This window comes from Pleuronectes platessa, chromosome 4 (assembly GCF_947347685.1).
Source record: "Pleuronectes platessa chromosome 4, fPlePla1.1, whole genome shotgun sequence".
Lineage (NCBI taxonomy): Eukaryota > Metazoa > Chordata > Actinopteri > Pleuronectiformes > Pleuronectidae > Pleuronectes > Pleuronectes platessa.
This window is the reverse complement of record NC_070629.1, coordinates 31090199-31117101: the sequence shown is the minus strand read 5'-3', so window position 1 is coordinate 31117101 and position 26903 is coordinate 31090199. Positions and strand designations below refer to the sequence as shown.

The 26903-nt window shown below is 46.5% G+C and overlaps 2 protein-coding genes across 8 annotated transcripts; both read left to right on the top strand.

Moving 5' to 3' along the window:
• Positions 1-4135: 4135 nt before the first annotated feature.
• pomt1 (protein-O-mannosyltransferase 1) lies at positions 4136-10717 on the top strand. 2 transcript variants are annotated; one of them, XM_053421513.1, is made up of 20 exons: positions 4136-4239; positions 4360-4482; positions 4564-4670; positions 4805-4855; positions 5195-5341; positions 6138-6246; positions 6810-6869; positions 6958-7051; positions 7167-7322; positions 7494-7624; positions 7706-7801; positions 7878-7970; positions 8174-8270; positions 8546-8638; positions 8843-8963; positions 9067-9164; positions 9290-9403; positions 9486-9612; positions 9975-10152; positions 10343-10717. In XM_053421513.1, the coding sequence occupies exons 1-20, from the start codon at positions 4166-4168 to the stop codon at positions 10515-10517; spliced, it is 2244 nt and encodes a 747-aa protein (XP_053277488.1). In that variant the 5' UTR covers positions 4136-4165; the 3' UTR covers positions 10518-10717. The 2 variants fall into 2 exon arrangements, with proteins under 2 accessions (XP_053277488.1, XP_053277489.1); XM_053421514.1 differs by having other exon boundaries at positions 4185-4239; positions 4357-4482.
• A 2310-nt stretch (positions 10718-13027) lies between these two features.
• On the top strand, positions 13028-26622 carry snapc4 (small nuclear RNA activating complex, polypeptide 4). Of its 6 annotated transcripts, XM_053421507.1 has the most exons (24): positions 13028-13096; positions 13321-13342; positions 13654-13779; positions 13880-13914; positions 14674-14770; positions 15087-15118; positions 15351-15473; positions 15580-15720; positions 15822-15906; positions 16149-16230; positions 17373-17474; positions 18725-18797; positions 18879-19043; positions 19165-19315; positions 19440-19546; positions 19660-19754; positions 19832-19926; positions 20032-20129; positions 20274-21764; positions 22708-23160; positions 23239-24046; positions 24776-25158; positions 25457-25510; positions 26139-26622. In XM_053421507.1, the coding sequence occupies exons 1-23, from the start codon at positions 13088-13090 to the stop codon at positions 25487-25489; spliced, it is 4806 nt and encodes a 1601-aa protein (XP_053277482.1). In that variant the 5' UTR covers positions 13028-13087; the 3' UTR covers positions 25490-25510; positions 26139-26622. The 6 variants fall into 6 exon arrangements, with proteins under 6 accessions (XP_053277482.1, XP_053277480.1, XP_053277478.1 ...); XM_053421505.1 differs by lacking the exon at positions 25457-25510 and having other exon boundaries at positions 13880-13908; XM_053421503.1 differs by lacking the exon at positions 25457-25510 and having other exon boundaries at positions 24779-25158.
• The last annotated feature ends 281 nt before the right edge of the window (positions 26623-26903 follow it).

Genomic DNA, 26903 nt, shown 5'->3' with positions numbered 1-26903 from the left:
AACAGGTCAGCTGCTCCACAGGCTCTGTTGTGTTCAGTGTCACTGAGTCCGTCCGTCCCTGCAGCTCCCCTATGTCCAGCCCCACCCCCAGAGACGGGCCCCCCTGGACCTCCGTCTCGTCCCGCGGTGTCACCTGAACCTGGACCTCCACCTTATGTCCCCTCAAGGCCCAACAGAGCGCCCCCACCTGGAGTCCCCAGGTAATCACACACTGATTAAAACCTTAGTAAAAAAACAGAATCCACCTGGAGACATGTCTGTCTGTGTGATCCTGTCTGTACCTGTCTGTCTGTCTAACAGTACCACCCTGAAGAAGAATCCCAGGTGTGTCAGTATCAGAGCAGGAAGCCCCGCCCCCTCATATTGACCATATATGGTTATTTTTCAGAATCTCTATCAGTGACCAGTGAGGAATCCACCAATGGTACGTCAGCGTTCTGGGATGTCACTGTGTCTCACCAACTGTGTTCAATTAGATCTCTGTCCATCACCCTGTGACTGACTGACTGTGTGTCTCTCTGTTGTTGTTGTTGTTGTTGTTGTTTGTTGGCCTCCTGCATCTCCATCATGATTCTCCAGACCACTCTCAGACTCGGCCCACACACACACACTCACACACAAAGTCTTTCACAGCAGCTATTGCAGCTTTCTAATGTTCTGTAATGGTTCTGTAATGGTTCTATGTGGTTCCACCACTCACCAGCAGTGGATGTTCTGTATGATCAGAGTCCCGCCCTCTCTGAGTCGGAAGACAACATTTCACTCTCTGGACGGTTTGTTAAACATCGACAGCGCACACCTGACGGACAAGTGTCCACGTGTTTTCAGACAGGACAGACACCCCCCCCCCCCCCCCCTCATATCCTGAACCATCTTTATGACATCACAGAGCCACCCAATCAGCTGTCAGCAGGCATGGGGGGGGGGGGGGGGGGGTGGTTGTATTTGAAGCTGTGGTCAAGTACAGTTCAGTTTCATCAGCATAAAAATAATATATTTGTATTTATCCAGACTACAAGTTTTTAATGTTTGAATGTTTTGGTTTGCTGTCTCTTACTGGTTCTCACTGGTTTTGACTGGTTCTCACTGGTTCCAGCACCAGTCGATTTACTCTTGTCCTCTTTTCTTTTGTTTTTCTTTGTTGTTGTTTTCTGTCTTTTTGTCCACAGTCATACCAGTAAGAGTAGCCCCGCCCACGGAGAGAGCCCCCAGTCGGCTATGGAAGGTTAAAAGTGTCCACACGTCATGTTGCTGTGAAACCTTCACGTGATAATGATATTGATTATCAGCACATAATCAATATAAAGCAAATGATCAGCAGAGTACTACTGCAACATTTAGTGTTTAAAAGTTCTGTCTGCTGTTAGAAGAGTGAGACAGGTCAGCTGCCTGTCTGTCTGCAGCTGTCAAATTAAACTGTCAGAGTCATGTGATCGTACTGTAGACGACTTCAGAGATGTGCAGAAGAGAAGACGTCTCACTCCTCCCTGAATGTTTAGGCTTGTTAACCTGTTAGCATGTTAGCTAGCAGTCTACATCATGTCCTGGAGTTTATAAGATTAGTTTTCATTTACAGTCCTGTATTAATCTCAAGAGAGATTAATCTCAAGACACAGGTTCCATTGATCTTAGAAAGTCAAGGAACTCAGTCTCCCAGAGGATGTAACAGGATGCTGCATGTCCTGGGGTCAGGACAATATCACACAAAGGTGTCAAGAACCACCAGGGTCAACTCCTATTGGTCACTCTGGTCCAAGACCTGTGAGGTTATCGGGGCCAATATAAGGAGAGGTCTGCCTAAAATCTCTGTCTTCTTCCATCCCGCCGAGGGCAGAAGGCTGCTCAAGCTCTCTGTCCAGCTTCCTTCTCTATCCAACCCACAACCGGAGGTCAGAGGTGCAGCTCCCAGCTCACCCCTCTCAAGGAAATCTCCTCGCCCTTCAAGCTCTACAAACTCCTCGTAGCGACGCGATGTCCTGCAGGAGAACTTCAACCAGCATCTGAGCACACGGCTCCACAGAATCGCGAATGCAGAACTCTACGACCACAAAGCCAGGAGACATCACAGAACTACAAACTGAACAGCAACTTCTTTTCCTCTTTCCCTCGGACTGGTAACATAATCTGGGCTTAATAATTATACATGCTAAGCAAGACTGTTTACTCAATTCTGTGTGTTTACAAGTTTGATATATGCTGTGACGTTGTAGGTATAAGTTAAATGAAGGTTAATGGCAGTTAGGCTCGCCACAGGCTTTGTCCCTGACTCTATCATTATCTGATTACCATCCACACAGACACGCATAGCATCTCACCAAGTTAAACCTTCCCCCTGTGCCGTAAAGCAACGGCCGTAAAGCAACCACAGAAGAAGGGGGGGGGGGGGGCTCTTATCTTAGGGACCATATTTTTTAAAGCATGCTAATTTACATTCACACACACACTCACACACCTCCTTGTTAGTTAGTTTGATTGTTTAGTCATTTGTGTTTTTATACTTTATTATGTTAATAATAAATGTTTTTCTTTCACAAATGCTCTGTCATTAATATTGCATAAGTGAATTTTGCCAACTGTTACACTGTTAAGAACTCCATAACCTTCCCTGTTCATTATATAATCTTTAATGGTAAAATATTGAGATTTCTAATTGAACTAGATCTAAATGAGACTGATCTTAATCAATAAATTGGCTCTTTTCCCTTATAAATATTTTATTTTGATAACCAAATTTATTGAGTGCATAAAGGCACACCATTCTATGGTAACACTTTTTAAGCACTATTGCACAACATAATGTTGTGTATATATAAGTGTTGAACGCAGCTCAGGCTCATCACACTCTTGTTGTGGAGATCACTCTATTGTATTAATTCAAATATGTGTGAGGACATAATACACAGATGTTTTAAATATGTTTGTGTGTGCGTGTTACAGTGTTGTGCTGCGTTGTGTATCAGTGTCATATGATCAACATACATGTTGACATGAATAAAATTTGTGTGAATGACGACGAAAAGTGTCGAGGTTTTTTGTGAGATTCACTGAAAACACACGTCACTGTGTGTACTCGTACTTGTTTCTCAGTGAGGGCCATTTTATTCATAGATGTACAATTGTGAGGACCATTTCACATTGTATAAAACCTACATGAAGGTCCAGACCTGTACCTGTCTCTCTCTCCCCGGCCTGTCTGTCAGGGGGTCCTCTTAACACTTTTGGAGTTTCAGGGGTAAACAGCATTTCTTCAGAATCGGGTTAGGGTTAGGGTTAGGGTTACCCTAATCCCTAATCCCATTTAATTACATGGCGACCACACGTGAACAAAGAAAATAAAATGCCTCCTGACACCACCTGAGCCGTATGGAGGTATTTTATGTTTTTTTCAGTTTATTATTATTTTTTTATGTTTAAAGAAGTGCTCACCATTTACTTCAATGGGCTGTAACTGTGTCTACCCCTGAAACTCCAAGTGTTAAGAGGACCCAAACATTTCACCCCCCCCCCCCTCTATCATAGTGGTGAGGAGATAATGAGTGAATTTACATTTTTCTGTGAACTCTCTCTTTAATTGTCAATGCGTTAAAGTTGAAAATATATAAAGTTTTCTCTTTTTCTTTTTACGTGTCCTGTCAATTGTGTTTTGTTAGATTTTGTGTCTCATAAATCTTTTAAATGTTGGCTAAACTGTAATAAAATGATATGGGAAGTGCCTGGAGAGGATGTTGAATAACTCTACATTCAGTTTCATGTGGATTTATGTTGAAAAAAGATTCTCCTTGGTGACAGCATCCCACCAAATATCCGTTATTCAGAACAAAATGTAAATTTTCAAATCAGTTACACAAACAACCTCAAACCCCTTTTGAGTAGATTCCAGACCTTTCAAACTGATGTGTCTTCATCCATGTCCACTGGGACACACCATGGAGCTGCTGACGTCACAGACAGAACCAATCGAACACCATAGAGCTGCTGACGTCACAGACAGAACCAATCGAACACCATAGAGCTGCTGACGTCACAGACAGAACCAATCGAACACCATAGAGCTGCTGACGTCACAGACAGAACCAATCGAACACCATTGAGCTGCTGACGTCACAGACAGAACCAATCGAACACCATAGAGCTGCTGACGTCACAGACAGAACCAATCGAACACATGGAGCGTCACAGACTGAACCAATCGAGCGCCGGAGACACCGTCACGATCGGACCTGTAACGACGACTACCCAGTTGAGTTTCAGTTGTAGCTAACAGTTAGCATTATGCTAACCTTTACCAAACACACATCTCCACACATGTACACACACGGGAGTTGTGTCACGTGGTGAACTTCTCCTGTCGTCCAGCAGGGTGTCGGTGATGCTGCAGCTGCCCTGGGTGGTGACGGCCCAGGTGGACGTGGTGCTGGTCCTGGTCTCGCTGTGGTCCCTCTGGTCCAGACTCAGTCACCTGAACTACCCCGGCGCTGTGGTGTGAGTGGGCTTGTTTCCTTCACCTGTGCAGCCCAACAGGAATCTGACTGTGTGTGTCTGTGTGTGTCTGTGTGTGTTCAGGTTTGATGAGGTGTACTATGGTCAGTTTGTGTCTCTCTACATGAAGAGAGTTTTCTTCATCGATGACAGCGGCCCGCCGCTCGGTCACATGATCCTGGCCCTCGGAGGTCAGTAACCACGACCTCCATCTCTGATGCAGCCCGCACAATACACGTCTCTGTTGTTACTGTGTGTGTGTGTGTGTGTGTGTGTGTGTGTGTGTGTGTGTGTGTGTGTGTGTGTGTGTGTGTGTGTGTTGCAGCGTACCTCGGAGGATTTGATGGAAACTTCGTGTGGAACAGAATTGGAGCAGGTATAAACTTCTGTTTCTGGTTTAAACCAGTTTATCTCCCGTGTAAACTCATTAACACTAGTTCATGTTTTCCTTTAAACTGGGTTAACACAGGCGTCAATGGTAAATCCAAGTGTCAAACCAGTTCACCCAGATTTTTGGTTTCTTTGGTTAAAAATGGTTTAAAAACCAGTGTTAAAACGTTTCTTGGTTATATTTGAAATCTGTTTAAAGCGGTTCCAACTGGTTAAAACCAGTTCTTCTTGGATTCAAACTGCTTGAATCTAGATGTGCTGTCATTAAACCAGTTGAGTGTTTAAATCTGGTCAAAGACTGGGGGGGGGGTGTTTTGTGTGACAGAGTATCCCAGCAGTGTGAGTGTGTGGAGTCTGCGGCTGCTGCCCGCTCTGTGTGGAGCGCTCTGTGTTCCACTGGTTTACCTGCTGACGCTGGAGCTGAAGTTCTCTCACCTGTCGGCTCTGGGAGCTGCACTGCTGCTGCTGCTGGGTGAGTGTCCATGACCCATCCACCATCACCTGACTGGAGCTCTCTCCACCAGTCTAACCAGTCCCAGGCGTTCAGGCTCCCACTACAGTGTGAGGCGTTCAGGCTCCAATTACAGTGTGAGGCGTTCAGGCTCTAATTACAGTGTGAGGCGTTCAGGCTCCCAACGTTGAATTACTTTACATTACATGTCATTTGGCTGACGCTTTTTTCCAAAGCGAGATACAATTAGTGCATTCAACATCTATGAGGGGCCATTTAGGGGTTCAGTATCTTGATCAAGGACACTTGGGCAAGGATTGAACCAACCTTCCTGTTGGAGGACGACCACTGTACCCCCTAGGCCAGGGGTAGGCAACCTTTACTATCGAAAGAGCCATTTTGCCCCCTCTACCCCAAATTAAATCTATCTGGAGCCGCAAACATATTTGATAACACAGGTTATAAAGTTTATATATGGTTATACAATATATAAAAACTATAGGTTGTTGCATTTATTAAATTATAGAACGACAATAAAAAAAACTGTTGACATTTAACTCCTATTTTTACCTGTTACAAAAAAGGAAAACACCAAACTCTTATGAAGAAGAAAACAAATACACACAGATTCACACGCTCCTGGTATTTCATGAAGACCTGATACGATGATGATTTAAAAAATGAACGTGAACGTGATGTTTACTCAGATTTGTTAAGTTCTCCTTCACTGCAGAGGGGCTGAAGAGCCGCAGGGTGCCGACCCCTGACCTAGGCCCCACCCACACAATGAATCAGTTTGATGTCTGCTGTTTTTCAGAGAACTCGCTTATTGTCCAATCCCGTTTCATGCTGCTGGAGTCTGTTCTCATCTTCTTCCTGTTGTTGGCTTTCTTCTCCTACCTGCGTTTCCACAACTCTCCTAGTAGGTAAGATCACTTCTGACCTTCGACCTCTGGATGAACTCAGGCGTGTAGTGACTCATTTGTGATTCTGGGACATGAAGCATTAACTGCACCGCCTATCTCCTCCCGTCCACTCCTGTCTCATCTTGTCTCCTCCTGTCTCCTTTCATCCCCTCCCATCTCATCTTGTCTTCCCGTCTCCTCCCGTCCCCTCTTGTCTCCTGCTGTTTCCTCCCATCTTCTCTTGTCTCCTCCTGTCTCGTCTGGTAACCTCCTGTTTCCTGCTGTCTCTTCCCATCCCCTCCCGTCTCATCTTGTCTCCTCCCGTCTCCTCCTGTCTCATCTTGTCTCCTCCTGTCTCCTTTCATCCCCTCCCATCTCATCTTGTCTTCCCGTCTCCTCCTGTCTATTCCCGTCTCCTCCTGTCCCCTCTTGTCTCCTGCTGTTTCCTCCCATCTTCTCTTGTCTCCTCCTGTCTCGTCTGGTAACCTCCTGTTTCCTGCTGTCTCTTCCCATCCCCTCCCGTCTCATCTTGTCTCCTCCCGTCTCCTCCTGTCTCCTCCCGTCCCCTCTTGTCACCTCTTCAGCTCCTGGTCCAGGTTCAGTTGGCTTCTTGTCTCTGGAGCTTCCTGCTCTGCAGCTGTCGGGTGAGAATCTGAACTGTGAGACTTGTGTGTGTCAAACTGAAGTACAGGTGTGATAACGTGTGTGTGATAACATGTGTGTGTCTGTCAGGGTGAAGTACATGGGTGTGTTCTCATACTTGCTGCTGCTGGGGGTGGCCTCTCTTCACACCTGGAAGCTGATTGGAGACCGGACTGTCAATCATGTGAGTCCAGGTTGAATGTGTGTGTGACCTTAAAACTCTATTGTCTTCTATGGGACAGGTCTGTGATTATTGACAATACGTGTGTGTGTGTGTGTGTTTGTTTGTGTACGTTTAGATCAGTGTGTGTGTGCAGTGTGTTTGTAGGTTTGTGTGTCTGCTCCTGGTTCCTGTCCTGCTCTACGTGTTTTGGTTCTATGTTCACCTGAGTCTCCTGAACCGCAGTGGACCACATGACCAGCAGATGAGCTCTGCCTTCCAGGCCAGTCTGCAGGTACACACACACACCCACACACGCCACAGACAGACACACACACACACACCCACACACGCCACAGACAGACACACACACACACACACACACACACACACCACACACACAAACACACACCACACCTCGATGTATTGATCGATGTATTGATTGATGTTTTGATTCTATCTTTAGGGCGGCCTGTCCAGGATCACTCAGGGTCAACCTCTTGAAGTTGCTTATGGCAGTCAGGTCACTTTAAGAAGCTCCGCCTCTCAGCCAATCCCCTGCTGGCTTCACTCACACAAAGCCAACTACCCAATTAGGTGCTGTAAGCTCACACTGGCCAACAGCCAATCAAAGGGAGTCGGGAGCGTTTGATCAGTTTTCACCGTGTGTTTCTTCAGGTATGAAAATGGGCGGGGCAGCTCCCACCAGCAGCAGGTCACCTGCTATCCCTTCAAAGACGTTAACAACTGGTGGGTAGTCAAAGATCCAAGCAGGTAGGTCACCTGTTCAAATGAGGCATGCTGGGAAATGTAGTCCCTGTCTCATCGGTCTCACCTGTCCTCCTGTCAGACAGGACCTGGTGGTCGGCAGTCCTCCTCGACCTGTCCGCCACGGTGATGTCATCCAGCTGGTTCACGGGATGACCTCACGCTTCCTCAACAGGTAAATTGGTCACCTGAGGGTTGTCCTGTTTGACGGACAGATGTGATGCGTTTGAGGACCGTCCAACATCTGTGAGACTGCTGCTAAACAACCTGCTCCATCGGGGGGAGTCGGTGTGGTTGTAATCTGTAGTGTTGTGTGACTCAATGCTGATGACTCATCAAACGTTAAACACGGATCAGAACATGTTTCATGTGTTTCAGTCATGACGTCGCAGCTCCCATGAGTCCTCACGCTCAGGAAGTGTCCGGCTACATCGACTTCAATGCTTCCATGGCCACGCAGAACCTGTGGAGAGTGGTGAGTCAGGTGGTCTACTGGGGATCACCAGTAGTCCACATGAGGTCTGAGTCAGGTGGTCTACTGATGATCACCAGTAGACCACATGAGGTCTGAGTCAGGTGGTCTACTCATGATCACCAGTAGACCACATGAGGTCTGAGTCAGGTGGTCTACTGGGGATCACCAGTAGACCACATGAGGTCTGAGTCAGGTGGTCTACTGGGGATCACCAGTAGTCCACATGAGGTCTGAGTCAGGATACTGTGTGTGTGTGTGTGTGTGTGTGTGTTCAGGATATCTCTAACAGGGAGGCGGAGTCTGAGGTGTGGAAGACAATCCTGTCTGAGGTTCGATTGGTCCACGTCAACACCTCCGCTGTGCTCAAGGTGCGGAAAGGAAGTGACCACATGACGAAGCTTAGTGTAACGACCATAGAAGGACATAATACGTGTGTGTGTGTGTGTGTGTGTGTGTGTGTGTGTGTGTGTGTGTGTGTGTGTGTGTGTGTGTGTGTGTGTGTGTGTGTGTGTGTGTGTGTGTGTGTGTGTGTGTGTGTGTGTGTGTGTGTGTGTGTGTGTGTGTGTGTGTAGATGAGCGGTGTGTCCCTTCCAGACTGGGGCTTCGGTCAGTTGGAGGTCGTAGCAGAGAAACTCTTCAAGCTTCACGGCGGCAGCTTGGGCTGGACGGTGGAAGAACATCGATACGGAACCAGTACGACTCCGACCTCTGACCTTTTGATTTGTTGTGTTCTATTGACCTCATCTGCACTTTGAGTCAAATCCGTCAGAGACTAACAAGTTGTGTGTGAGTGTAGGTCAGGAGCAGAAGGAGAGGGAGGCGGAGCTTCATTCTCCGACTCACATCGATGTTGACAGAAAAATTTCCTTTTGGGCGAAATTTTTGGAGCTCCAGGTACAAAGCCTCCGCATCATCACTTCTTTATCACAACTCAGAAACCTGCTGATGATAACAAAGCTTAATGAATCACTGTAAACGCCACAGCTGGGTAATGATGTCACGTTGTGATGTCATGACAGTGGAAGATGCTGACAGTGAAACAGGAAGACTCTGAACACAAGTACAGCTCCGCCCCCTTAGAGTGGATCACCATGGAAACCAACATCGCATACTGGCTGCACTCTTCCACCAACGTAACAAACCATTCTACACTTTACTGTCGACACATGGTGTGTGCATTAAAGTTGTGTATTTTAATTTGATTGTGTACTTCAGGCTCAGATCCATTTGATTGGTAATCCAGTGTCATGGGGCGTGGCTAACCTCAGCCTGCTGGCCTATCAGCTGCTGGCAGCCGTCTACGTGCTGAGGAGGAGGCGAGGCATCAAAGACCTCCCTGAATGTATGCACACACACACACACACACATCCCTGTGACATGTGTGTATATATCAGCTGTTAGAAAGTATAACATCATCCAGAATGTTTAAATGATTGCTGCTATAGTCATGTTTACTTACACTATTTGCACCATTACTATTCTGAACTACTCTTAAACCGTATTACTGTTGTGTTATTTTTTTGTCTATTTCTTTATTCTCTTGTCTTCGTCTTTCGGACCCGTGTGTGTGTGTGTGTGTGTGTGTGTGTGTGTGTGTGTGTGTGTGTGTGTGTGTGTGTGTGTGTGTGTGTGTGTGTGTGTGTGTGTGTGTGTGTGTGTGTGTGTGTGTGTGTGTGTGTGTGTGTGTGTGTGTGTGTGTCCCAGCTGTGTGGGATCAGTTTGTGTGTCTGGGGTGTGTGTGTGTCGGCGGCTGGCTGGTGAACTTCGTTCCCTTCCTGCTGATGGAGAAAACGCTCTTCCTGTATCACTACCTGCCCGCCCTCTGCTACCTGTACCTGCTGTGCCCCGCCCTGCTGGAGCACACACACACAAACCTGCTCAGGTACACACACGCATTGATGATCATCATTCTTCAGTGTGTTATGATGACGGCAGCTTAAATCAGAGACATGAGTCTGTTTTCAGACTCCAGCTCCAGGTTAATCCAGAGAAGCTCAGGTCTGAAAGCAGCTGCTGTGTCACATGTCACATGTGTTTATAAAGTCCTAACAGTGACCTCTGTCTCTCTGCAGCGATGTGACACACCGCCGGGCGCTGTGTGTATTTGCTTCAACCGTGTTGTTGTCCGTCTTCCTGTCGTATCGAACCTTCTGCCCTCTGACCTACGGCAGCCCGGAGCTCTCAGCCACTCAGCTGCAAGGACTGAAGTGGAGAGACACCTGGGACATCCTGTACCGCCGGCGCTAGAGACAGGTGGACAAACAGGTGTCTCTGTTTCTTCTCATGTTGACTTGAGCTGAACCTTTTCATGAGCTGAGGAGAAGCACCCGGTCAGGTGTGTCATATTGGAGGCGGAGCTTCTACCCTTTGAACTCACTGTGAAGCCCGGCCCCCTGATGATGTCACAGTGATAATTGACATGTGTTGAATAAAAACTTCTGACTTTATTATATGACATTACATCTAATTGAGCTGATGCATTTTATCTAGAGCGACTTACAACAAGCGCATCAACCATGAAGGAACAAACACAGAACAACAAGAATCAAGAAAGTACGATTTATTTAAGAAAACTACAAAGTTCTATAAGTAAGTGACCGGTTCTGTAAACCACCATGAAGGAGGGGCTTTACCTGGAGATTTGTCTTAAGGTAATGAATAGTAAGTATGACTTCATTCAAGGTTTTTGGGTTATCACAATTATTGATTATCATTTTGTTTCAGTGAGATGTTTTTTGTTGTTGTTTTTACACATCTTTTTATTAGTTTTTTTGTTCACATACAGCAATAATTCACACATACAGTGTATACAAAAATTGTTAGAAGTAGAAAATAGCAGTAGGATGTCCTACACGATGTATGATGATAACAACAATGAGCTTAAACTGAGCCAGAGAGGCTTCTATGAACCACAATTAACCCTTGACCCTTCCCACCCACTGACAAGAAAAAAGTAAAATAATTGCATAATTAAACCATTACATACTTTACATTACATAAAAAGAAATACACAAAACAAAAACAAAAAAAAAAAAGGAAATTAGTTGTTGAGATAATAGAGAGTAGTAAATAGTATGGAGTTGAGGGGGGGGGGGGCATGTAGTCACTTTCTGGGTGAAGAGTACTTCTGTTCAAGTACTCTGAGAGAGGCTGCCAGGTTTAGTTAGAAGCGTTATCAGAACCCGACAGAGAGAATCTAACCTTCTCAAGTTTGATATGAATGAGGACCTCCCTAAGCAGTGAGGTGTTTTAAGGAAATAACTAATTATACTGCGAGTTACACAAGTTTGTATAAAAAGCAGAAGAGTAGTTTGTTTGAATTGAATTACTTTTACCACTGGATTTTTCTCATTAGAAGGGTTAGGGTGGGTTTTCTTGATTTCTTAATCATGTTATAAAATAGACAATGACTTTCTATGAACAACATGAGAAACTATTATAGGATATCAGGCAAAAAGTAATTTCCAAGTTTAGTGTTAAGACCATAAATATTGACCAGAAGGAGAATATATATACAGTGGATATAAGAAGGCTACACACCCCTAAAATTTCAGGTTTTTGAGATGTAAAAAAAAAATGAGACAATCCAAAACATGAACCTTCTTCTGGTGAAGCCATGCTTGTGTTGATTTGGATGTGAGCTTTGGGTCGTTGTTGTGCTGAAAGGTGAAACTCCTCTTCATCTTTCTAACAGAAGCCTGAAGGTTTTGTGACAAAACTGTCTTGTATTTCTTAACTGTTCATAATTCCCTCCACCTTGACGGAGGCCCCGGTTCCAGCTGAAGTTAAACAGCCCAGAGCCTGACGCTGCCACCACCAGGCTTCACTGTGGGCACCGTGTTCTTTGCGTGATGTGCAGTTTTGTTTTTGCACCAAACATACCTTTTGGAATTATGTACAAAAAGTTCAACCTTGGTTTCATCAGACCACAACACATTGTCCCACATGCTTTTCAGAGACTTCATGTATGTTTTTTCAAAGTTTAGCCGGGCTTGGATGTTTTTCTTGGTAAGAAAAGGCTTCCGTCTGGCCCCCCCACCCCACAGCCCAAACATATGGAGAATACGGGAGATGGTTGTCACATGTAGTGCACAGCCAGTCCTAGACAGAAATCCCTGCAGCTCCTTTAATGGTGCTGTCGGCCTCTCGGAAGCCTCCTGACCAGTTCTCTTCTCGTCTTTTCATCCATCTTGGAGGGACGTCCAGTTCTTGGTCATGTCCCCTTTGTGCCATATGTTCTCCACTTGAAGACGGCTGTCTTCACTGGGTTCCCTCTTAGATGCAACTAGGAAAATGTCCGGGAAATCCTCCTAGACCAGCTGAACTGTATCTGGGTTTAATCAGAGTCACTGTAAATGATACAGTTGTGTACTGACTGCTATTTAACATGAGTTTGAATGTGATTGGTTAATTCTGAACACAGCCACACCCCCAGTTGTAACCACATGATTAAATGTTTCCCCCTGAAAGAGTTCAGTTAGTTTTCCATGGACCTGTTGTAGGTCACATTCCTGCTGGACTCGGTTCTGACACGATTTATCTTGGTCTAATTTTTGTACATCACAAAAACCTGTTATTTTAACAGAACGTGTAGACTTTGTATATCTACTGTATATGGTCACATTCATAGACTGTATGTAAGGTTATATATTATTAATATATGTTATATATTATTAATGTTTATAAAATACAACTAAATTTGACTGTGCTTTTAAAGCGGCCGACGTTGTTGTTGTACGTCATAATCCTGTGACAATGACGTCATCACATGCGCGGAGAAAACGCGCCGAGACGGAAAGCGTTGAGTCCCCCCCCCGATGAGCTCAGTATGTACTTCACTGTAAACTTATCAATACTTCATATATATATATATATATATGTATTTATATCGTGAGTACTCATTGAAGTACGTTGAGTAACAGAGAGACACGCGAGAGACGGGAGGTGCCGCACAGCCTGCTGGGTAATATGTTAACGACAGAGATGCGTTGATTGGTGCTGAGCGGCGCATGAGAAAGAATAAAATCAAAACAAAGTTTTATTTTCACAGGAGGAAGAGACGGAAACTACAGGTACTGGACTATAAATACTACTACTACTAAACATGCAACTTTACTACCACGGCTGGTACTACTACTATTGATGCTAGCTATACTACTGATGTTACTAACCATACTACTACTACTGATACTTCTAACTATACTACCACGACTGGAACTATGGGAGTACTCAATGCAGTAAGGCAGTCCTACTTGTCATGTGCTTTAGTTAAAGCTGAATTATTTCCCAGTCAAACTTGGAGCAGGATCCAATAAACTGAATCAATAAGTGATGATCAATCATTGGATCCTGTGTGTTTCACAACCTGTCTGTCTGTCCACAGTCATGTCTGTCTCTCTGTCTGAAGAGAGAGACAGGATCCAGAGACAGGTGGAGGAGTTGGAGCAGAGTCTGTCTCTCAGTCTGTCTGAAACACACACTGGTCTACAGCTGCTGAGCAGTGGGACAGGTACCTGTCTGTCTGTCTGTAGCATTGATGGACAGCTGCTGAGCAGTGAGACATGTACCTGTCTGTCTGTCTAACAGTGACCTTCTGTCTCTCTGCTCAGATGATGAATCAGGAAGTGAAGAGGAGGAGGAGGAGGTGAGACAAGACACAACACACAGGCTAACTCTAGTTAAGCTAACACAGTTGAGTTGAGCTAACAGTAGCTAATTTAATGCTAGTTAAGCTCTTTTCAAATTTTAATAACAATTATATAAAAATTTGACACAACACATGTACTGTGAGCAATATGACAGATGTTACAAAAAATGTAGTAAAGAGAAAAAACAGAATTACAAAACCATCTTAACTTTAAAACCATTGTAGTCACTAACACTGTTCAAGATAATGGATGTTTATTTCTAAATACTTCATAGATAAAAAAGATTGTAGTTAATTACTGACAACAACTGTAAAAATAACTTTTTTTACTGTTCAAACGTGAACATACCCTAAATGAACACTGATTATTTCATCATATTAACTGGATCATATTAAATCATTTAGGAACAATTCTCTCCAAACCTTTTTGATCCATAAAAACAGTTCATTAGTCCTTTTTATTAAATTTTGTTGGGAGGCGTTAATGGTCACATCAAATTGTTTTTTTTGTAGGATTTAGTTTATGCCTGAAGAGTTTATTGAATAGAAAACAGTAGAAATCACTCTCCGAAAGATGGTCTTGGCTCCAACCCCTAACCATAAGGGAACAGACGTTAAGCTAACAGACGTTAAGCTAACAGACGTTAAGCTAACAGACGTTTAGCTAACAGATGTTTAGCTAACAGACGTTAAGCTAACTGTGTGTTTAGCTAACAGATGTTTAGCTAACAGATGTTAAGCTAACTGTGTGTTTAGTCTGCTGCAGGTCTGTTGGCTCAGAGAGAAAAAATCCAGAAAGAGATCGAGAACCTGGAGAACAAGCTAGGACCACAGAGTCCTGTCTGTCTGTCAGGTACTGCCTGTCTGTCTGTCTGTCTGTCTGTCTGTCAGGTTCTGCCTGTCTGTCTGTCAGGTACTGTCTGTCTGTGTGTGAGTGTCTGTCTCTTTGTCTGTCTGTGTGTCTGTCTGTCTGTCTGTCTGTCTGTCTGTCTGTCTGTCAGGTTCTGCCTGTCTGTCTGTCTGGTACTGTCTGTCTGTGTGTGTGTGTCTGTCTCTTTGTCTGTCTGTGTGTCTGTCTGTCTGTCTTACTGTCTGTGTTTCACTGGTTATATGAAATCATTAAAAATGGGGATGATTCTAAATGGTTAATGTCTGATCTGTTTGTTTAGATGGTGATGACATCATTATCAGCAGTGATGAGGTCAGTAACACAAACAAAAAGTCTACACAAGTAACTACACACTGTTGTTAACTGTGTGTGTGTGTGTGTGTGTGTGTGTGTGTGTGTGTGTGTGTGTGTGTGTGTGTGTGTGTGTGTGTGTGTGTGTGTGTGTGTGTGTGTGTGTGTGTGTGTGTGTGTGTGTGTGTGTGTGTGTGTGTGTGTGTGTGTGTGTGTGTGTGTGTGTGTGTGTGTGTGTGTCCGTCCCTCCCAGAGTGAGCTGGGTATTTCTCTCTCTGTTGAGTCTTGTCTTCAGATGAACCTGGTTTACCAGCAGGTGGTGCAGGAGACTCTGTGTCAGCTGGAGACACTACTGACACACAACCACAGACAACAGGTCAGTACTGACACACAACCACAGACAACAGAACAGTACTGACACACAACCGGTCCGTACGGACACACCACCATGTAGGTACTGATGACATGTTTTCTGTCTGTAGAGGGAACTTGTGTCTCAGTTGTCTGGACCAATCAAAGAGCCTTCCAGAGAACAGCCGGCCCCCTCCTCCTACCAACTGCCAATCAACATGTACCTGGGTCGCTTCCTGAAACCTTACTTCAAAGACAAACAGACCGGACTGGTGAGAACTGACCGACAGAGAAAGAGAGCTGGACAGACAGCAACAGACACAGATAGGCTTATAACAGCTGACCAATGAGGTTTCTTGTTGTCTGTGTCCAGGGTCCTCCAGCCAATCAGGAGACGAAGGAGAAGAGCAGCAGGATGACAGGATGTCTGGACGAAAATAAAGTCAAGATTAAACGATGTGAGAAGACAGATATTTGATTGTCCTCTATGTCATCAGTGTGCACTCATGTCCTCACTGTGTCCTCAGTATGACCTCAGTGTGTCTTCATGGTCTCACTGTGTCCTCATATCCTAACTGTCCTCAAGATGACCTCACTGTGTGTGTATATATATATATATATATATATATATATATATATATATTTCTTGTTGTCCTCAAGGTCTCATCATTGTGACTTCATGTCCTCACTGTGTCTTCAGGGGAGAGCTGGCAGAAGACTCTTCTGATCGACTCAGTGTCCAGAGACAGTCTGAGGAGACTTGTCCAACCCAAACTCTCCAGGTAACCTTTCACCTTTAAGGACATGTTTTCCATCTCTGTCGTCGTAACCACTTGTACGTCTGAGTCTCGTCACACTGTTGTCAAACGGACATCCTGCTAATTACAAGTTAGCAGCTACATGTAGCATCACTGCTCCACATCACTGACATTCAGAAGCATTGTCTCAATTCATGGCCCAATTTAAGGCTCCGACAAATGTGTCCTGCTCACTGGGTGGGTCCTTACCGGCCCAACATATCCCATGATTCATTGTGCTTCTGTAATGAACTGAGAGAGGTGATGGTGGCAACACCCACCTGTCTCCATTTCTCAACTGTCTCCATATCCCACCTGTCTCTATATCCCACCTGTCTCCATTTCTCAACTGTCTCCATATCCCACCTGTCTCTATATCCCACCTGTCTCCATTTCCCACCTGTCTCTATAACCCACCTGTCTCTATAACCCACCTGTCTCTATAACCCACCTGTCTCTATAACCCACCTGTCTCTATAACCCACCTGTCTCTATAACCCACCTGTCTCTATAACCCACCTGTCTCTATAACCCACCTGTCTCTATATCCCACCGGTCTCTATATCCCACCTGTCTCTATATCCCACCTGTCTCTATATCCCACCGGTCTCTATATCCCACCTGTCTCTATAACCCACCGGTCTCTATATCCCACCTGTCTCCATTTCCCACCTGTCTCTATAACCCACCTGTCTCTATAACCCACCTGTCTCTATAACCCACCTGTCTCTATAACCCACCTGTCTCTATAACCCACCTGTCTCTATAACCCACCTGTCTCTATAACCCACCTGTCTCTATAACCCACCTGTCTCTATATCCCACCGGTCTCTATATCCCACCTGTCTCTATATCCCACCTGTCTCTATATCCCACCGGTCTCTATATCCCACCTGTCTCTATAACCCACCGGTCTCTATATCCCACCTGTCTCTATATCCCACCTGTCTCTATAACCCACCTGTCTCTATAAGCCACCTGTCTCTATAACCCACCTGTCTCTATATCCCACCTGTCTCTATATCCCACCTGTCTCTATAACCCACCTGTCTCTATAACCCACCTGTCTCTATAACCCACCTGTCTCTATAACCCACCTGTCTCTATAACCCACCTGTCTCTCTCAGGGTGGACTACCTGAGTCAGAAGTTGTCGTCAGCAGAGGAGACAAACAGGCAGAAGCTCCGAGATCAGATCGACAGTTTGGAGAGAGAGATCGACACTATCAGGTATGAGTCCATCCAGAAACAGGGTCAGACTGTCAGAGCTGGTCTGTGTCCTGGTCTGGATCCATGTCCAGGTCTGTATCCTGGTCTGGATCCATGTCCAGGTCTGTGTCCTTGTCTTGATCCAGGTCCATGACTGTGTCCTGGTCTGGATCCATGTCCAGGTCTGTGTCCTGGTGTCTCATTTATAAAACTGTGCGTAGAATTCATACTAAAGTGTACGTTTGCACAAAAGCCAGAAATGGTGTACGCAAAAGCAAAATAAAACCATGCACACGCACACCTGAACACAGAGTTCACTTTATAAATCACAGTCCACCTGCAAACGCTCCCAAGTGGATCTGCCTCTAACTCCGCCCTCCACACGCCCACTTTCTACCATAAATGGTCAATGCAAAGTACCTCATGAATATTAAATGATGCTGCTGACCAAATGGGTTTCCACCTTGAGTCCTGACAGAGTCACTGCATCAAGCGATGAGAAGAGGATGAGAGGATGAGAGGGAGGGAGAGAGGGAGAGAGGGAGAGAGGGAGAGAGGGAGAGAGAGAGAGAGAGAGGGAGAGAGAGAGAGAGAGAGAGAGAGAGAGAGAGAGAGAGAGAGAGAGAGAGAGAGAGAGAGAGAGAGAGAGAGAGAGAGAGAGAGAGAGAGAGAGAGAGAGAGAGAGAGAGAGAGAGAGAGAGAGAGAGAGAGAGAGAGAGAGAGAGAGAGAGAGAGAGAGAGAGACTCAGTCACGTTCACTGCAGTGATCTGATGATACACGCACAGTGTAAGAAGATATTATTATAAACTATAAATGACTGGGCTGTGTAACTCTGCTGTTAAATCGAATCTGAACGTAATTTGATGTAATTTTTTTATATATTTTTAAATCCAAACTAAGCTGTTGATTTGAATGTAAATGATGAAGTGGATCATTAATCTTCAGTTCAGAGTCTGAGTGTAATACGCACATTGTCAAGTTTGTTTTTATAAATCCCAATGTTTGCGTGAGAAGTGGCGTACGCACGTTTCAGGTTATAAATGAGACCCCTGGTCTTTGAACTGGTTTGGATCCAGGTCTCTTCAAGTCTGTGTGCTGGTCTGTGTCAAGGTCTGGTCCATGTCTGTGTTTTGGTCTGGATCCAGCTCCATGGCTGTGTCCAGACCTGGATCCAGGTCTGGGTCTGGGTTCAGAGTGCACTTATCGACTGCATGAGTTATGATGTTTGACATGTGTCACTGACTGTCATTCTCTTACTTTGATTGGTAAGGACGAAGAAGGAGGAGGAGCTGATTGGTGATCGATACGAGGAACATGATTGGGAAAAAATCTCCAACATTGATGTAAATCTGAGATTCAACTTATCACGTGTTGACAATGAAACATGCTCAGCCTGCCGGTAACAACGTGTCCTCTGTGGTCAGTTTGAAGGGACGCGGGAGGCCGATGACATTAGGTGCTTCTGGCAGAACTTCCTTCACCCGTCAATCAGGAAGGATGGATGGAGTCAGGAGGAGGTGGAGCAGCTGAGAGACATCAGCAGGAGACACCGAGAGAGAGACTGGAAGAAGATCGCTGAGGAGCTGGGGGTTAGGACCAGTCTGTCTTTGTAACCTTTCTGTCTCTCATCTGTCTGTCTCTCATTTGTCTGTCCATCTCTACTGTATGTCTTTCTAACCTTTCTGTCTCACCTGTTTGTCTGTCTCTAAGACGGGGAGGACAGCCTTCATGTGTCTTCAGACTTTCCAGCGTTTTGTGTCAGACTCGTTGAGACGAGGCAGTTGGACGCCCAATGAGGACGATCTTCTCCGGGATCTGGTGGACAAGATGAGGATCGGAAACTTCATCCCCTACACTCAGAGTAAAGACATCACTGTGACATCACTGTGACATCACTGTGACATCACGGTGACATCACTGTGACATCACGGTGACATCACGTCTCTCCATCTCACTGATTGTCTGTCTGTCCACCTGTGTCTCAGTGAGTTACTTCATGGAGGGTCGTCACCCCCCTCAGCTGATCTACAGGTGGAACCAGGTTCTGGACCCGAGCCTGAAGAAAGGCATGTGGACCAAACAGGAAGACCAGGTGGGCAGCGGCCGGGGCTTACAGAAACAAATACCTGTCCCCAGGAAACATCATAAAAAGTGTCCTCATTGTGGACACCTTTCACCTCAAACTGTTGCCTGTCTGTCTCTCAGCTCTTGTTGCGAGCTGTCTCACGTCACGGGGAGAAGGACTGGTGGAAGATCCGGCTGGAGGTTCCTGGACGAACCGACAGCGCCTGCAGAGACAGGTGAGTCCTGATTGGATGAAGGATGACGGAGACAGAATGTGGTGATCTCTTCCTCTTCATGTGTTGTGTGTGTGCAGGTATGTTGACTGTCTGAAGTCGGGGATGAAGCGAGGAGCATTTGACAAACAGGAGCAAGAGCTGCTGCTGCAGCTGGTGGAGAAATATGGCGTCGGTGAGTCTCACACATTTACAGAGAGCCTGATGCTGAGTTCTACGGGTATTGTCCTGTCCAGTGTCTTCAACATCCTCTGGTGATAAATGTCCATCTCTGTGTCAGGTCGCTGGGCGAAGATCGCAGCTGAGATTCCTCAACGTTACGATGCTCAGTGTCTGAGAGAATGGAGGAAAGTGAGCAGGAAGCTTTGTCCTGCTCAGGTGATCCTCTGCACACCTGCACTCACAGTCTCACAGTGTTGGGTTCCATCACATTACATGACACTGCATTACATAGCATTTGAGGGATAGGACATTCCACATACATGAGAACCGCCTCTGACTGATGTCACTCTGTGTCAACAGCAAAATAGAAAAGCTAAAAACCCACAAACAAGTGGAGATGGAAAGAAGAAGAGGAAGGTAAACATCAGGAGGAAAGTGAAGGAGGAGCTGAGCAGTGAGGAGGAGCAGGAGGAGGAGGAGGAGGAGGTGGAGTACATGGACAGTGATACTGATGATGAGAAGAAGATGGAGGAGGAGGAGAAGGAGGAGGTCGTTGAAGTGGATCGGACTGCAGATGTAGAGGATGAGGTGGAGGAGTACACCTGCCCTTCGATGACTGAGTGGATTCCAGATGATAAAGCAAAACATTTCTCCTTCCTAAACTTTAGACCGGTGTCCATACCTTCCTCCTCCCATAGCCCCAGAGGGGAGCCAGTCCGCTCAACCATCGTGGGGAAGCTCGGACGCTCTGTGATCATTGGTTCAAACCCAGCGGAGCTGCAGTGGGAGGAGCGTCACAGAAGCAGCACCATGATGATGGTGTCACCTGACCAGCTCCAAGCCCACCTGCACTGCCAGGCAGCCGAGTGGAAAAAACGGGGCCTCCGGATCAAAGGGAAAAAGAAGGGCCGATCCATGGACACCGTGGTGAAGTTCAAGCTCCAGGCTGCCGTGACGGCCTGGATTGGGAACCTGCTGATCCCGACTCAAACCAGACTGACTGTGGCCGACGCCCTGAGGGAACAAGGAGAGAAAACCAAGCTCTCCTCCACTCCTGTCTTCCAGCTGCTGCTGCAGACCATGAAAGTGGACGTCATCGGGTGCAAGGAGACGATAGAGCAGAGGAAGGAGAAAGTGGTGTTTCCGACTCCGCCCCCAGACCCTGCGTCTGTCTGCAGGAAGGATCCGCCTACTGTTGCAGAAATCCTGCAGCAGAGGAGGCAGCAGAAGGAATTAGACCTGCAGGACAAACTGATCCTGACGCAGCTTCACACTCTGCAACAGCAGCAAATTATGCCCAAACAACCAATCAGAACACAGCAATTAGTTTATCTGCACCAACCTCAGAATCTACCCCCTCAGTCTCTCCCTCCTAGCATCCCTTCTCAGAATCTTCCTGGTCTTCCTGACATGTCTCGTCTGTCATTTCCTCAGAGAGTCTTCATTCCTCATCCTCTTCTCCAGCCTCAGAAACCTCTCGCTCCCTCTTCTGACACATCCCATTTGTCTCCATGCCGACCTCCTCCTGTGGGCGTGCTCACCTCTTCATCTCCTCCTCTTCCTCCTGTCTCCATGGTCCCGATGCTCCAGAGTCCTACCAGCTCCGCCTTAGTCCAGCAACAGACCGTACCAACCCTCGCCCCCCGTCCTCTCCCTTCTTCCAGTGGTACATCCTCAGAACAGAGTTTGCCCAGAGGGAGGGGGCAGAAGGCCGACAGAAAGCCGTCTGTCAAGGTGTGTGTCCCCGGAGCAGGTAGTGACGGGACGTACACGGGTGTGAAGGACGAAGGACGGAGGAATCTGAAGCTGAGTCAAAGGCCCAGAGCTCTACAGGAAGCTACCAGAGCCAAGGTAACCACAGTTTTACTATTTCCTGTTGTGAGATTTAACAAGAATCACCTCCCTTCAGTTTGTGTGCCTCCACCAACTAGAGCAGTTTCAGTTCCCTCAGGTGATCCTGACATTCACAATAAAAGGAGGTCACCGTGACCTTTGACCCTTTCAAATCTAATCATACCATATTTTTTGTCTAATCTTCACTTAGACTGAAAAGTCTAAGTGAAGCTTCTGCACTAAAGTTGCAGAAATTCCCTCGAGGTGTTCTTGAGCTTTTGTGTTCACAACAATGAGACGTCTTGAGGGAACTGAAGGCCGGAGCCCTTACGTGCTTATCCGTCCCTTCTTACCTGCGTCGCACAATTTTTCTAACTATACGGCAAAGCTCACATAGCCCGCAAGGCTGTGATTGGTCTGCTAACTACATCCTTTCCGGAGTAGCACTTCCGGTTTCATGCCACATAATACCGTCAGAAACAACAGAAGATTGAGAAGAACGAAATGGATCAAATAGAAGAGCGTTTGGCAGAAGAGATCTGAGAGTATGACCACTTGTATCACTGACTGGAGGATTTGTCCTCCAGAAAAAGACTGAGAAGCCGCAGTGGTGATGTTAATAAACAATCGATGACAACTGCCACACACAAAGATGGCGTCGCTGGCCGTCTTCGACAAATCACGTTACTCCCCCTAGTGTTCTGGAGGTGAATTGCAACAGGCGCAACGCTAGGAGAAGCATGAATAACAACGAGTCCTGCGACACAGCAGAAGCATGCGCCGGCCTTCAGACACAAAGAGGGACTGATTCGATTTAAGAGGTCAAAGGTCACGGTGACCTCATGAGTCTAAAGGAAAAAAATGTTTATGGACTGAATCTGCTTTAGTTGGTGGAAAGAAACAACCACAAGATGGTGATTCTGAATAAAACAAGAGCTGATTTTGCTTTTTTGCTTTTCAGACTCAAAACATGAAGAAATCTGCTTCATCCTCCCGAAAGACGCCTGAGAGCCAGAGAAGCGACTCTCCCCCTCAGACCGGGCTCCTCCCGCCTCCTCAGCATCACACTGCATTCTTAAGTTCAAGCTTATCTGCTTCTTTACTCAGGGACCATGAGTACTTTATTGATACTACCCCCCCCTCAATCCAACCAAGTCCTGCCCCCGAACAGCCAGACCCCAAACCCTGTAAATCTGACCCCGTCCCAGAGACGCCCACCAAACATCCCAGCAGAGCAATGAAACGAAGGCGGGGGCAGGAGCAGGACGGGGTGACAAGCAGTCAGGATGTCCCATGTGCAGATGTGACAGGTGACCCCGGGGCCCAGGCTGATACAGGTGCAACCCAGGAAGGAAAAAGGGTTCGGAAGCTAACTCACAAGGCCAGGGAGCTGGAGAAAGAGACTGAAACCAAGGTGTGATCTGTTGCCTCCTATTTGTCCATCTTGTCCTCACATGTCTCCTCCTGTTTGACTCCTGTTTTTTGTTTCCAGGACGAAGCCAAAAAGAAGAGGAAGTCTTCTCCTTGTAAAGCTCGCCCTCCTACGTCTCGCTCTAAAGAGGAAACTGTCGCTCGCCCTGAGAAACCCACACTGCATGTACCTCCTGGTGAGTCGATATGGGTCATGACTCCTGGTGGGTTGGTCCAGCTCCAACTTGCCCCGCCCCAACCCCATCAGCAGGCATTAGAGCCGACCCCCACTTTTCCACCTGCACCTGGAAATAGTACAAGACAGCAACTGGACACGGCTCCTCTGAGATTCAAACCACCACCTGTACCATATGACCTGACCAGTCCCATCAACCTCCCTGCTTCACCCACTCATCCTTCTAAGCCCCGCCCACCTGTCCCAAGCCCAGGTTGGTTCCCCCTCCACTCCTGGGACCCTCAGCCTCCTCCCAAAGTCCTCCTGCCCTATGAGGATGCAATCAGAGTGGACAAGGCCTCACCTCCTCCCCTCAGGAGGGAGGCGCTTCAGTTCAACCCCTCACTGATGTTCCTGGAGCCTCAGGAAGCAGTGTGTGATTGGCTGAGTGGGCGGAGAGGGGTGGTGGTACCAGGAGCAGGCGTGGCTCTGCCCTACCTGCCACCATTCGTCAGCACTCTGAGCACGCTCAGGGCGCTGCTCCAGGCCAAAAGCTCTTTGACCAAATCCTCTCTGCAGCTGCTGCGTCAAGACTCTGAACCTCGGCGCTGCCAAACCAGCATCGAGTCCAACAGCAGTTCAGAAAACAGCTCCAGTCAGCGTCCACCCGACCTGCCAGACTCCACCTCTGACCTCAGACCAGCCGAGCAGCCAGGTAACGCTCATCTGACAGGTACAGGCCGGCCGGTGAACCCACGTATCATTGTTTTGTTATTCATTTATGAATCTGATATGAAACTATAACGGTATGTTTTTCGTAGTTTGGATTTTTTGCTCAGATCAAAAATAGGAAATGAAAAAAACAGGTCAGGGGCCAAACTTGATTTTGATATTTAATTAGTATGATTGTGTGACCTCGAAGTCAGATTACTCGGATCAATAAATCATAAGCGAAACGTTTTTAAAACCCAAACGCCGCCTCGTCCCCGTCGGAGTAAGGGGGACAACAGTTTGTCAATATGAGCCGTCCTCTCTATGGACAGGCTGAGAGACCAGAGCGCCGTCCACACAGAAGAGATGTTATAAAAATAATCATAACTTCACTCTAATACTGGGTACTCTCACCACAACCACATGGATTTAGATGTATTTTCAGATTTATTCTCAGATCAGCAGAGCAGCCAGGTAAGTCTCATCGGACAGGTACATGCTGGAACTGTGATGGTCTGACAGTTTGTCTGCGCTGTGCCTGGGGCAGTGCCCCCCCCCCGTCAGTACCACCACTTAATTAGAGTCCTATGCAGTCCTACACATTTGCAGTGGTGACGGTGATGGGCTCAACCTCAACATGACCGTGGCTTTGCAGTAATGCAGTTATCGTAGCAGCCCTGGTACATGTTCTCAGGTCAGGTGACTCTTAAGGTGTGTTTGTTGTGTCTCCCAGCAGTTCCCACTGTCAGCTCTGACAGCCTGCAGGAGGAGGAGCAGGAGGAGGAGCAGGAGGAGCAGGAGGAGCAGGAGGAGCAGGAGGAGCAGGAGGAGGAGGAGCAGGAGGAGCAGGTGGAGCAGGAGGAGCAGGAGGAGGAGGTGCTTGTGGCGACAGTGCGTGAGCTTGTGACAGAGCGTTTTTCTAGTAACCCCGCCTACCAGTTGTTGAAGGCCCGCTTCCTGTCACTCTTCACTGTCCCCGCCCTCCTTGCTACCATCCAGCCAATAACAGAGGAGACTGTGGCTCGCCCAGCCACTCAGGAGGAGGAGGAAGAGGAGGAGGAGGAAGAAGTGGTGAAGCTGAAGAAAATCAAAGAAAGGGGGCGACAGAGAGCCCAGGTGAGATAAACAACTTATGTAGGTGAAGTTTGATATGATGATAAAAGTTACAGTACCACTTACAGCCACTTGATAATAATAAATAAAAAATAACTTCATAACAACCTCTGTCAATGGTCACAGACGTTTCAGGCTCACATTTCTCGTGTCTCTTTTCCAGCGAGATTAGAACTAGATGTCATCAAATCTTTCCTTATTTTGTTCTACTGGTCCTCGGGGGGGTTTCTATCAAAGTAGCTCAACCCATCCTGGTTTAAGTGAAAAGCTTCAGTTTGAATCAGTTTGACTTGATCTGCAGCTGCAGAACCACAGGAGCAAAGAGCAGGACTGAGTCACGGCAGTAATAAGTGACGTGAGTAGCTTTATACTTTCATTATCACAACAGGTTTGTCTGTTTGATTTATAAAAGGCATCTTCTCCTCAGTATCAAAGACAGAGAACCTGAGAATGAAATGAGTGTTGGAGAAACAGAAGGTGAAGAGATGTCAGAATGAATTCACAGTCATTTCTTCTTCTCACAGCTTGAAAATAGTACCTAATAAACAGTTCAACTAAACTTTGACAAACACCTGTTTCCACCGAATGCCGGTACTGAGCAGCCGAGCTCCAAAGTGTCAGCTACCACACGATTGAGCACAAATTGCTTTGAGCCAATCACGGATCTCTCACTAAAATAAACCAGAATTATCAAAGAAAGCCAGTGTTACACTTGGATGGAGCACCCCCCCCCCCCCTCTCCTCATTAGAGGTTTTCATCTTGTATGTGTGGATAAAGAAAAGGACACATTTTAACACCTTGTTTTAATGAAACCAAGAAGACACAACATCAAACTGAAGCTCTCATGGACACGAGTCGCCTGTAATGCAGTAAAATGCGTTACAATCAATATAATCAATTACAAGACGTGTTTATCTTGAAGTGTGTGACAGTGCTGCTCAGCTGAGTCAATGTTCATGAACAGATTTGATTTGTCCTCCAGGGATCTGTGCCGATGTGTGACACGTCAGGAGCGCCAGCCAATCCCTGCTCAGGAATCAACGCATCCGCCGCTGACCAGACCCGGCCAGTAGAAACCTGATCACACAGATCCACGATCACATGCTCAGATCGATGCTCCTCATCTCAGTCTGGAGATTAGTTCTGGAAAAGAAATGACTTTTCATTAGATGACAAAAAACATTCCTCCTCTCGTTCACTTTGAGTTCTCGTTGTAGAAATACAAATCTTAAAATGTTTCAGAGCTCATAGATGAGTCAAAAAAATAATACAAGAAATAAAACCTTTAATGTACCGACGAGAATTTTAAACAGTCAAAAAAAACTTGTCACTATAAAAAAAGAAAGAAAATGACGATTTTCTGCAGTTGGAGAAAAGTAAATCAGGTCAGAGTCTCATGTTGCACTGAGTTTAATTTACTTAAAGAAAATGTTTGATGGTTTTGTAATAAAGAAAGTTTACATGAAGCAGTGTCTCTACACAAACTGGTGTTTGACTTCGACTGTAACGACACACTGGACTGTGAGGACACAGTGAGGACACAGGGGACTGAGAGGACACTGTGAGGACACAGGGGACTGAGAGGACACAGTGAGGACACAGGGGACTGTGAGGACACAGTGAGGACACAGGGGACTGAGAGGACACTGTGAGGACACAGGGGACTGAGAGGACACAGTGAGGACACAGGGGACTGAGAGGGCTCTGTAAGGACACAGGGGACTGAGAGGACACTGTGAGGACACAG

Coding starts and splice junctions, on each gene's coding strand:
- pomt1 (XM_053421513.1), top strand. CDS start 4,166: ATGGAGCGTCACAGACTGAACCAATCGAGCGCCGGAGACACCGTCACG. Junction 4,671..4,804: donor CATGATCCTGGCCCTCGGAG/GTCAGTAACCAC, acceptor TGTGTGTTGCAG/CGTACCTCGGAGGATTTGAT. Junction 9,613..9,974: donor CATCAAAGACCTCCCTGAAT/GTATGCACACAC, acceptor TGTGTGTCCCAG/CTGTGTGGGATCAGTTTGTG.
- snapc4 (XM_053421502.1), top strand. Junction 13,343..13,653: donor GGAAGAGACGGAAACTACAG/GTACTGGACTAT, acceptor GTCTGTCCACAG/TCATGTCTGTCTCTCTGTCT. Junction 24,047..24,775: donor CAGACCAGCCGAGCAGCCAG/GTAACGCTCATC, acceptor TGTGTCTCCCAG/CAGTTCCCACTGTCAGCTCT.